Here is a 12,332-nt window from a genome sequence, read left to right as displayed (position 1 = left end):
ATATATATATATATATATATATAAGAATCCGAGAAAACATTCGTCTCGATACCAACCTGCTTATTGCCAAGACAGTGGAAGCAGTATATGAAGTATCCTTGTAGACTGTTTAAAATGGTGAAGATGTACGCAACGACGAGAGTAGCTTCGTTCATGTAGAAGAATCCAAAGACCCACGTCAGACCAAGGATAACTTCGAGGGAGAGGGCACCTTTAACCCAAGCGCTGAAGAAGAGAGGCAAAGCAAATACATGAATCATTCTTTTTAAGAAATAACATTAATAGTCAATAGTTCTGAATGCCAGAAAGCGGCGACGATAACAACAACAACGCCAACAATAACCGTTTCTAATTTAGGTTCAGGGCCTCTTTGAGGAGAAGAAGATATTTGATATTACCGATTCTAGTACTTGACTGGAACTAAACTTTAGCGAAGCCGGAGAGATTGAAGACGACGTTGACTTCAAAAGGATTTGAACACACAATGCAAAGGCAATGAATTAAATGCGGCAAGACATATTGTCCAAGCTCTACCGTTTCGACCATCCATCATAGAAATGATAATAATAATCTGTCTTAGAGTCATGTCACATATTTAAGATGGGAGTATTATATAAACTTAATCATCAATTGTTATTTGCTTTATCGAACCCAGGAGTTTGAAGTGCAAGTTGACCTTAGAGTACATCGAGCTGAGAACAGTGGTTTCAAATTTTGGCGCCGTTTCTTTGGTGTCGCTGATTCGACGCTGACTTATGCGATAAATAAGACCCAAAAGTACGATATGTAGATGCATATAACGCTGTAGGGTTACGCCTGATTGATTTGGAAATTTGTTTTCCCAAATTATCTATCTATCTATCTATCTATCTATCTATCTATCTATATTTCTGTGCGCAGGATGCGCGCGCGCGCGTGTGTTGTGAGGGAGAGAGAGAGAGAGAGAGGAAAATAGTGTGTATGTTAGGCTCCAGCGCCAAAAAGTATCATCGCCAAACAGGTTGAATGTCTAGCCACACCGTGTCAAGACGTCAGCGTCCAAACAGCTGTGCCCAGTAGTCTCATTCCGTCTTCAAGAGACAGAATATAAAACGGATTTACGGTAGATATAGAACATGAACTATATGTATATTTATTTATATATATATATATTTATACATACCCGATTGTTCCTACCATGTCGTCAGGAATGACGTAGCCAGAATGTTGGTAAATAGTGATCAGTGCATAGGTCAGGATTATGGCATTCACCTAAATGTAGAAGAGTAAACAATTGAGAGACAAAACAGTAGATTACATCTGAGAGTCTGATAATATTTACACAACACACATGCACCCTCTGCACGCGCGCATACAGCATGGCATTCTGTCTAACAGTAACAGTCTTACCAATTATCTGTTCTGTTCACTTTCATAAACTTCCTTCAAAAGTGTGCAGACAAGTTCCTTACGTGAATCGTAGTTGCTTAATTCAGAACGTTGTTATTATCTTGGACAAGTCACTAAGGTCTCTTGAAACTCTGACCATCGTTTCTGAGAACGGTTTACATTCTGAACCAGCATGTCATCAGAGTAAAACAAAAGACTGATACATAGTCCATTAATTTAAAATGATGTAGCATAGGTAATATGGCGAAAAGAGTTTCATTCGATGTTGTTTAATGCAAAGGTAGCTTTGATTCAGCAGACCTGTGATCAGAAGCGCTCTCGTCATGACCATTCCATCTTTTTATATAGCTAGGATTGCACTGACCGTTGCAATCTTTCCCCTTTTGTTAAGACGGTGGGGTTATGATTCTTAGCCGAGGCCGCACTGTTTGCTTGTTTAAGTGGGTTGGGGTTCAAAGATGGAGTTTACCGATAAAATGATAAGTGTTAGGTTAAAAAAAAAGGGTCACGGGTGCCGACTTTTCCTCCCTGGCTAAAAATAGGAGGTTAGAAAACTCACCAGCAAGACAAAGGCCACGGGTCCGTTGAAAGCCCAAACAAAATAGTTTTCTGTGGAAAGCCAACAACTGCGAAAGAAGAAACAAATGTATTAATTCTTGTATTTCGCTTGAATAGACGAATATCCCATATGCATACATACATACATACATACATACATACTTTATATATATACATATAATATATTATTTAAGTCTATGAACTCTATTTGGAATACAGGACAATGTAATGGATTTTATACATAATTATTATGGATTACTAACTACAGAAGAATTACCAAAGAGGCATATTTGAATTTCAAGAGTCTCGTTCTAAAGTCTACTTACCAAAATCAAAAGCAATAAATTTTAATCTATATTTCAAACAAACACCTTTTTATCATATTACTTCATATTTTTAAAAAAACTACCATTCGATAAATTATACAAAATTCAAAGTTTATATCCCTGAAGAGCAGTAAGCATAAGAGGATCTTATCAAAAGAACTCTGTAAATAAAATAAGAAACGATACTTCGAACTTACTGTCTGTCTGTTCCGTAGCCATCCAAGTTGACGATGGCTGAAATACTGACAACCAGGGTGGGGAATCCTAAAATAGAATTAACAAAAATGTTACATCTACCTTTATAGTTTACCGTTCACAGTCATGTGTGTGTATGTGTGTGTGTGTATGCATACATGTGTGTGTATGTGTAGTTTTTCTTTTCTTGTCTTTGTTTTACACATACATATGCATATGTATGTGTGCATATTTTTCCGTGTATGTGTGTAATTAATGAGCGTGTATGTATATATATATCTTCATATATGTACACACACACATATATGTGACAGTTTAAGAAATGCCACCAGAACACACACACACACACATATATATATAGAGAGAGAGCGGGCAAGGAGAAAGAAAGGAAAGAAGAAAGGAGGGATAGAAAGATGTGTGACATTGTGCTTACGTGTGGGAAGTTGATGTGAAGTGTACATGTATGTGTGTATGTAGACTATGTATGTATGAGTAACTGTGTATGTGTATGTGTTAGTGTATAAGTTTGTGTGTGTGTGTGTGTGTGTGTGTGTGTGTTCATTACTCACCATATCCAAATATATAGTAATAAATCATCTTCGATTTAGCGGTTTTGAACACCTGGACAATCATGATGAGGATTTTGGCAGCTTCCATCAACATCCAAGAGAATGCAGCCAAGAAGAAGTAATGCATCAGCCCAGCAAACACTGAACACACCATCTGTGTATAGAATGGAATAAAGAGAGAGAGAGAGAGAGAGTAAGAGTGAGAGGGAGAGAGTGAAGACAATCAGGAGTCTTTAGCAGGTATAAAGACAGGTGTTCAGATTCATGTTAACTTTGAAGAGAAGATCTATGATTAAAAGACATTGTAGGTCAAAGCATGACATAATTTTTTCCACTATTCCGTATCGATTATGCCAAACCTCAGTGAAGTTCTTTCAAATTTCATTAATTGACTAAGTTACCAACATAGCATTATATATGCAAATTGGATTTACCAGTTTAGTGGATCCAACTAATAAATTATTAACTGAATAACTTTTCTTAAACCGACAAGATAGGTGTACTTTCTGAAAGATACAGCTAACTCAAGTAAATCTCACTTTTTCCGTTTCGGAATACATTTGTTAAGATTTCTTGGTTCGTTTTTACACACGTAAATATGTAACGTGGAGGCAGCTAGAACACAGGGTATATTTTGTGATGTCTCGAGAAACTGGTACTCCGTCGGTCGCGACGATGTGTACTCCGGTCGATCAGATCAGCAGAACATCCTGCTTGTGAAATTAACTCGCAAATGGCTGAGTATTCCAGAGACACGCGTGCCCTTAATGTAGTTCTCAGGGAGATACAGCATGACATAGAATGTGACAAAGCTGCCCCGTTTGAATAACAGCAACAACTCATTTCTGCCAACTAAGTGGACTGGAGCAAAAGGAAAAATTAGAGGCAGTTGTGTCTATTAATTGCAGTAATCAATCGTAATTAATCTATGGACCAGTAGATAGGGATCTACAATTCGCAAACGATATCAATGTCTTATTTTAAAATAACAACAAAAGAATAAATAAAAAATATAAAAATAGAGGAAGAAAAGCAACCAAAATTCCCATTCTACCTTATTCTTGGTTCTGTCAACACCAATCATGAAAAGAAGTTGAGCAACAAAGAGACAAAAGACAAAATTTTTGTGTATGGAGTTACGTTCCCCTCGTATAGCACTGGAAAAAAAAAAGAAACCATCAATCATTTACTATTTATCTGTGTCTGTGTGTGTAAGAGTATATATGTATGTATGTATGTATGTGTGCGTGCATGTATGTATGTATGTATGTATGTACACATACACACGCAAACACACTTACACACACAAACGTGCACTCTCACACACTAACATTCACTCAGACACACATACATATGCAGTCACTTGTACATACTGTACATGCATATCCACACATTCACACACACACACACACACACACACACACACACACACATACATACGCACACAAGCAAAGAACGAAAGAACGAGAGGAAAAAAGAAGGAAGGAAGGAAGGAAAGAAGGAAGGGAAGAAAAGGAAGAAGGAAAGCACTAAATTCTACTCACGTGACTACGTTGAACGTGATCCAACTGAGGAAAAGACCAATCATCGATATTGAACAACCAACGTAAGTTATGATACGGAGAGCGTTCTGATGGGTGTAAGAAATCTGATTGGACGAGAAAGAAACAGAAAGAACCAATGAAAATAAGGAAATCAGAATTGATTTCTGACCTGATGACAGTTTTCTAGTTTATTTCATTCACGTTTATCAAAGTTCGTGTTTGTATTTGGTTTGTGTTGAAGGAAATACTATTAAACCTCGGGAGGGACATTGTGCCAGTAATAATGAACACACGCACTGGTTCGGCCCTTTATTATTATTTTTGTTAGTGTTCAGTATTGTTTGTGTTGTTATTTCTATTTTTCTTTTTTTGTCAAATAATTATTTTATTGCATTGCTGCAATCTCTTCAGTGATATTTCTTTTTAAGATAATAAGAAATGGAAGAAGCGAGAGACGTGTCACTGGAGAGAGTGCAGCAATGCAATGAAATAATCATTTGACAAAACAAGAAGAAGAAAGAAATGACAACATGAACAATATCGACCATTTGAACTATCGATTAACTGTTTGACCCAAAGTGTTTAACAAACGATTTAGAAAAACTAGTAAAAAATGGCTGATTGATAAATTTCTTGGTGGAATAACTAACCCTTTAACTAACAATAACAATAAACGACTGGACCAGTGCGTGTGTTTATTATTGCCGGCATAATGACCCTCCCAAGGTTTGCTGGGTTGGACCCGATAACCCCTTGTAGTTGTGAAATTAACTGCTTAGCCATTCAGCCAGACCACATGCACATGCGCGCGCACACACACCTGTAAGTATATATTTACGGAACATTACCTCGATACCTTCGACGTCCATGAGAATGGCAAAATTTGTCAAATGATTGCAGCGACATTTTGTTTGGTAAATATTTGAGTTTATCATTTTGCATCCCCTTTGAGACCAATATGGTCGTGTGCTACAAAAGAATAAGACAATATATATATACAGTGCATATACAATATATATATATATATATATATATATATATATATATATACAAGAATATACAAGAATAAGGGCAGGGAATCGTCAATTAATAATAGAATTACTATATATATATATATATATAGAGAGAGAGAGAGATACACGCGCGCGTGAGTCTTCTAAGGGACCATAAGTTAGGGAAAAGATGTACTCGTATATCTGTCAGTGAAGTGGGTATATTATCCGAAATATATAATTTTAAATATCCAACATGGTTGATCTTAACAATTGGTTTCGCGCAAGGAATACAATGGAGTGTTAGGTAACAATCCGATATATATATATGTGTGTGTGTGTGTGTGTGTGTGTGTGTGTGAGGGTATTTATAGACAATTGGTTGGAAACCCTACAAGAACTTTCGTTATGTTGGTCATGTTATCAAATATCTAGGCAATATTTCACAAAAAGTCAGGGACTTAAAGAGCAAAAGCAAATAACTCACATTAACACACTCACTCACACACACACACACACTCACTCACTCACTCACTCACTCACTCACTCACTCACTCACTCACTCACTCACTCACTCACACATACCTATACAATGAGTCACTTACTTGGCTGTCATGTTCCAGAAAGAGCAACGCGGTTTCACATGGGTTAGTAAAGGCTAAGGAGAAAAAAAAACAGAAAGAAAACCATGAGAACATTTGATTCGTCCACGGACATTGAGACGGACGTGTGAGGGACAAAGAAACACATGATGGAAGCAGTCCATCTTTGTTCATCTAGGGTGCTTCTGCTCACTCTCTCTCTCTCTCTCTCTCTCTCTCTCTCTCTCTCTCTCTCTCTCTCTCTCTCTCTCTCTCTCTCTCTCTCTCTTTTTCTCTCTCTCTCTCTCTCTCATACATACACAAGACAAGGGAAGAGAAACACTTATATATATACGTCCGTATACATATATGTATTTACATACAGATGTGTGTGTGTGTGTATGCTGTGTATATAGATACTTCACAAACACTGTGTGTATATATATAGCAGACGCACAAGTACGTGCGGCCACGTCTGTATGCATAGGTATAGAGGGGTGCATCTGTACATGTGTGTGTCTGTGTGCGCTCATATATCACACATATAGACATAATACGTGTGTGTGTGTGTGTGTGTGTGTGCAAGAGAGAGAATGGAGGAAGGAAAAAGAAAGAGAGAAAAGGGAAGCAACAAAGGAGAAGATGTAGGAGAGGTGAATGAGAGGAGACAGAAGAGGAAAGAGAAAAACGAAGAGAGAAGTTGTGCGTACCTTAGTGTGTTCCATAGAAAACTCCACAGGTTCTCGGAGCACCTCTCCATGATAATTAGCAACAGATGCGCTAATGATCTTGCTGTAGATTTTAACATCCTTTTGAACGTCCGGTGTACCCGTCTTTATCGTTGGCATAAGATCCGGTAAACTGTTGTAAGTCACAAACACAACTTTAGCCAAGCCATCTGCGACAAAAACAAAAAGCAAACTCATTTTATGTGCAGATTCTTTTAGTTCTCTTACTTGTATCATTCCATGCTGGAGCACCGCCTTTAGTCGAACAAATCATCAACCCTAGGAGTTATTCTTTGTAAGCCTAGTATTTATTCTATTGGTACCTATTGCCGAACCGCTATGTTACGGGGGCGTAAACACACCAACATCAGTTGTCGAGCGATGGTAGGGATGGGGTACAAACACAGACACACAAATACATACTGAGGAGTAGACAGACCAACCAACAACCGAGGAAGAGTCCTTTCTCTGTGTTTACTTGTCCTGTTTTCCATTTTTTTCTCGTTGCTTATATATTTAACTCGTTTGTTTACGTATTTCATGCTGTTTGCACCGTTGGTGACGTCCTGCACCCAAGTATATATATATATATTATTATTATTATTATTATTATTATTATTATTATTATTATTATTATTATTTTATATAAGACAGATGTCAGTTTGACCTGGGTATGACTTTAAACTGCATCTAGTATCTGGACCCTGATTCGGTGTGTGCAGTCTCCACTTAGCCACTTTTGTTCTTGCTCTGATCCGGAGTAGTAACACCTGTTAGGATCCCAGTTAGGGGTTAATTATCATCAGGCCCAGGGCAGGTGAGGATCTTCAGCTCTTTTGGCTGCTCATTTACAACTTCTGCCTCCTGGTAACAACTGACCTCGTGACACTCGTTGCATCAGACCAATACAAGTTAAAATGGGACTGGCTCTGCACAAACCATCCTCGCTCTAAAAATATTCACTGTGCAGGTTGTTCAAGACACCAGCCCCAACACCAACATCATCACAGCTCCTTCATAAGTCCGGTGGTGATAGGGAAAAAAGGCGACGGGACAGATAGGGGATGCTATGATAAGATTTCAAACTTGACTCTGTACACAGGCGGCCAGAGGGTGAGGGTCATTTTTGGTCAACTCTGAAATGCGAAACCCTTATCCGTCGACGAGACAAGAGTCCATCATGCATGTCTACACATAGTGTGTATGAGGGTATCTGTGTGTATATGTGTATATATATATATATGTGTGTGTGTGTGTGTGTGTGTGTAGTTTTGTACGTATGCATGCATGTATGCCTTTGTCTAAGTATCATTTCTAAATGGAATTGGTCCTACCTTTGCTAATGGATCGCAGATTTTCAGAAGGAAGAGCGAAAGAATTGCCTTCAGATTGAAACGATATTTCCGGTTCTTCTAATTTGTCGACATTTAATACTTGCAGCTGAGCCTCTGAAAAAAGAAATAAGAACGAAAGATGGTATAAGGGACATGTTAGATATTTTATAAGGGTCACGACAGACTTACAAAATATTAGTGGTCAACTTCCATTTTATACGTTTGCCCTTCCAACATACATTTTCATCCCATCATTCTCCCCTCGATGTAACTATTTATTTTTCCTTTGCAGCATCTTGCCACTGAATTTGATCGAAATGATTTAAATTTTTTAAAGGTTTCTACCAACAAACAAAACCAAAATTCAAGAGAGAGGACATGGCCAGTTAAAGTGACTCAAGTACATGACTGGTACATCTCTCCTCATTTACCACGGCGGTTTAGTTAAAATATAACACAGTGACAAACCAATCAATGACAAATGACTGATCTCTGCATGCCTGGTAAGTAAAACGAATGGTAGAGTCATTGACCCCAAACTCGTTTCAACTGTCATGTATTTTCTTGATCATCTCAACCGTTTCCTCTTTTGAAAATACAGGCGTTTGCATCATTTGTTAGGATCAGGTGCCTTCGTATTTCTTTCTTTTCTTTTCACTGGTTCCATGTTGATGAGACCGTAAATCCGTATAAAAAATTCACAGCTTCGTCGCGCGGTCATTTCGATACAAGTGATCGTCACTGCATTCTGGGTAGCTGAGCATTTTGGGTGATTGTTGTGGCATGTTTTGAGGTACAAACAGAATCTCGACTGAGTGCCAACCCGTGTTATCACACATCAACCCGTGCTGAACGTAACACGGTTCACAAGTGAGTGTACCGTGTTATTCGAGACCAGTGATGAATAAGATCAGTGATAAACGAGGTTTCATGTAAATATTTAACTGACTTCTAAAGGATGCCAACCAAAGCCAATTTGTCTAACCTTCTACGAATATTGGAATCTCCACCGCCAACTTTATCGATAATATATCAAAGTAGATTCAAAAATCAATACAAAAATACATATAATTTGCTGGTAGGGCTAGCGCGTTTCGTTTTGAAACCATATTGTACTGCTAGGTATATCATTTTCAATACAAGGCACAAGGCCCGAAATTTTGCGAGAGGGTGCCAGTCGATTAGATCGACCCCAATACGCAACTGATACTTAATTTATCGACCCCGGAAGGATGAAAGGCAAAATCAACCTCGATGGTATTTAAACTGAGAACGTAAAGACAGACGAGCATTTCACCCGGTGTGCTAACGTTTCTTATTTCTTTATTGCCCACAAGGGGCTAAACATAGAGGGGACAAACAAGGACAGACAAAGGGATTAGGTCAATTACATCGACCCCAGTGAGTAACTGGTACTTATTTCATCGACCCCAGTGCGTAATTGGTACTTAATTTATCGACCCCGAAAGGATGAAAGGCAAAGTCGACCTTGGCGGAATTTGAACTCAGAACGTAACGGCAAACGAAATACCGCTAAGCATTTCGCCCGGCGCGCTAACGATTCTGCCAGCTCGCCGCCTTATGTTAAGTATATTAAAGGTTTACAAGTCAATATTGTGTCCTACTTTTTGTGTTAACAGTGCGTTGTTTACATGGACTTATTCGTATCAAAAGTATCGTAACTTTCAATGCTGGCTCTAAATTTTGTAGAAAATCTCTAGAGATAGACTTAAAAATAAAAACACATGTATACCGATGTTCTTTGTCTTTTTAACTATTAGTCGCGGTTCGTCGATGGCATTTACTAGTTTCATAGTCGCAGAATCCACAGAACTCATCAGATTTGAGGCCGATTCCACCACTTCGTGTTTGGTCATGTTGTCAAAGGCTTTCGCCTGATCTTCGGACATTAAATTATTGCCGATTTGTACAACATCCTGGGAAAAAATAGAAGAAAAATGGTAGCTTGTAGAAGTGTATTATTGATGTGTAATGTGTGTGAATGTGTACGATGTGTGTGTGTGTGTGTGTGCATGCATGTTGAAATATGCCTACGTATATGCGTATCAACCTGCATACGCAGACACACAATCTCATACATGCGCCAAAATTCTCCTCATCTATCTACACTGAAAGTACACAAGAGAGAGAGAGAGGGGGGAGAGGGAGAGGAGAGAGAGAGTGTGTGAGAAAGAGAGACATACAGATAAAATAAGCGAGAGAGTAGTTTTTTGAAAACATTGGATGGACAAATGTCCAAGCTGAACATTAAACGGCAGCAATCTCTCCAGCCTAGAAGAACTCATAGAGTTCAGGAGAATTACTTGTTCCCTTCTGAGGAACATAAGCAAGCCTCCATGTGATCGTTCATTTTGCTAGAAATAGCAATGAAATATCTCTCAAATCACACTACACATTTTGAAGAGCACGCATATAATACATTAAATTGAGTAGTCCTAGATGAACCGAAAGAAACCAAGCGGTCACGGTTGGAATAGCTTTCAGATTTTTACAGGCATAGATAATCTGTAATAATCTGTGATAATCCGAAACTAAACAATGAGAAACCAAATAGTAATGACTGAGATTTATCGAGGAAGAATCTCCGATGTAGGAAGAATGGTCAAGTACGAAATGGGGTCCTTCTGAAGGGTCTCTGGAATAACTGGACAACGTGCTTGGTTCGGGCATCATAGAATCTCTTCAAGATGAGCTTCTACTACTCTTGGGAGATCACTGTTCCGATACGAAGGGCATGGAATTAGAATGTCGCAGGAAAGTATCGCAAGACGGATTCTTCAAGCAGAACCAACAGGCAGGAGACCAAAAATGTGGACCAAGAAAGAATTGGCTGGATAATAGCCATAGTTTCTGTTGGTCACACTTAGGAACCCAGCCAGAAAATGTAATGACAGTTGATTCCGATAGGATTCTATGGAAGAAGGAGGTGCCTGAGAACTCTGCCCCTGCAACCTCTCTCAAGAACAGAGAACAACGAAGTGAGATAGATTTTCTTAGATTTTACTGATTCAACAAACATCGCAAACTACGGGTATCTTACTCACCGTAACTATGGAGTCTACAGTTTCTTTCTTAGGTTTGGAAGAGAAATCTAAGGAGTTGCTGAAGCTTTTAAAGAATTTTGATGCAGTGACATAATCTTCAACTGACATTTTCCGTTGAGATGTAACATCCGCCAGCTTTTTAGAAACCACAACTTTGTCTTTATTTGTTCCATTAGACAACTCTGGGGTGGCCTGGAAAAAAAGAAATGGGACATTAAAATTATTAGTTTTTGGCAGAATCATTAAAAGCTTCGGTCAAAATGCTTATCGACATTTGATTACTTTACATAGGTTCTGGGTTCAACAGCCAAAATCAACTTTCGTCTTTAAAGTACTTTCGTCAATAAAGTACTCATCAAGTACTGAGATCGATATAATAGGCTGTTCCCTCCCACCACCATCACCATGTGTCTTTCAAAGAAGACAGGTTATGAGACGTTGGGGCACAGCCGTTTTGGCGCCGCTTATTTGGCATCACTGATTCGACGCTGACTTATTTGACATCAGACGTTTTAATGTTTCACTAGTTTGAATTTCTCTCTCATTCGCTCTTCCTCCCTCACACTCTTTCTACCTGTATGAGTATATTCATGATTTCTGCTGGCTGTGGACAGCTGACACTTTCCATCATAAACAGCAAAATAAACTGTGAGATTTCATATCACAACAACAACAATGATAACAACATAGTGTTCCCTATTAAGGCGCAAGGCCAGAAATGTTTGAGGGATTGTTTAATCGATTGCTTTGACCTGTGGTACTTGTTTGGTACATTATGAAATCGATTCCGCCAGGAACTTGTTCACCACACTGCTGTATAATAAATGAGAAAATAATTACTTACTTCGCTCAAGAAGTCCCTTATTTGCCGAGAAATACAATTGTTAATATTGTGACTCTCTTCCCAGCAGACGGGATAACTGTTGCACTCCCTGAAGGCCATGTCTAAGGTAGAGTGAAAGAGAGAGGAGAAATAATAATGGTAGTTGGGAGAGAGAGAGAGAGAGAGAGAGAGAGAGAGAGAGAGAGAGAGAGAGAGAGAGAGAGAGAG

At 38.6% G+C, this 12,332-nt stretch overlaps 1 protein-coding gene across 1 annotated transcript in view; it reads right to left on the bottom strand.

The window, feature by feature from the left end:
• LOC106868178 (adhesion G protein-coupled receptor L3) overlaps positions 1–12,332 on the bottom strand; it is a 15,251-nt gene that overhangs the window by 1,288 nt on the left and 1,631 nt on the right. The window contains exons 3-16 of the mRNA XM_014913328.2: positions 12,126–12,226; positions 11,282–11,473; positions 9,970–10,153; positions 8,217–8,330; positions 6,865–7,052; positions 6,179–6,231; positions 5,430–5,550; positions 4,582–4,685; positions 4,092–4,194; positions 3,038–3,191; positions 2,471–2,537; positions 1,949–2,015; positions 1,163–1,251; positions 57–225 (exon numbers count right to left, since the gene is read on the bottom strand). Of these exons, the coding sequence (XP_014768814.2) occupies positions 57–225; positions 1,163–1,251; positions 1,949–2,015; positions 2,471–2,537; positions 3,038–3,191; positions 4,092–4,194; positions 4,582–4,685; positions 5,430–5,550; positions 6,179–6,231; positions 6,865–7,052; positions 8,217–8,330; positions 9,970–10,153; positions 11,282–11,473; positions 12,126–12,226 (1,706 nt within the window). The remainder of the gene's footprint in view (positions 1–56; positions 226–1,162; positions 1,252–1,948; positions 2,016–2,470; positions 2,538–3,037; positions 3,192–4,091; positions 4,195–4,581; positions 4,686–5,429; positions 5,551–6,178; positions 6,232–6,864; positions 7,053–8,216; positions 8,331–9,969; positions 10,154–11,281; positions 11,474–12,125; positions 12,227–12,332) is intronic.

Source organism: Octopus bimaculoides, chromosome 8, assembly GCF_001194135.2.
Source record: "Octopus bimaculoides isolate UCB-OBI-ISO-001 chromosome 8, ASM119413v2, whole genome shotgun sequence".
In the NCBI taxonomy this organism is placed as follows: domain Eukaryota; kingdom Metazoa; phylum Mollusca; class Cephalopoda; order Octopoda; family Octopodidae; genus Octopus; species Octopus bimaculoides.
The sequence above is the reverse complement of the archived record's forward strand: the minus strand, read 5'-3'. Positions and strand labels throughout refer to the sequence as shown.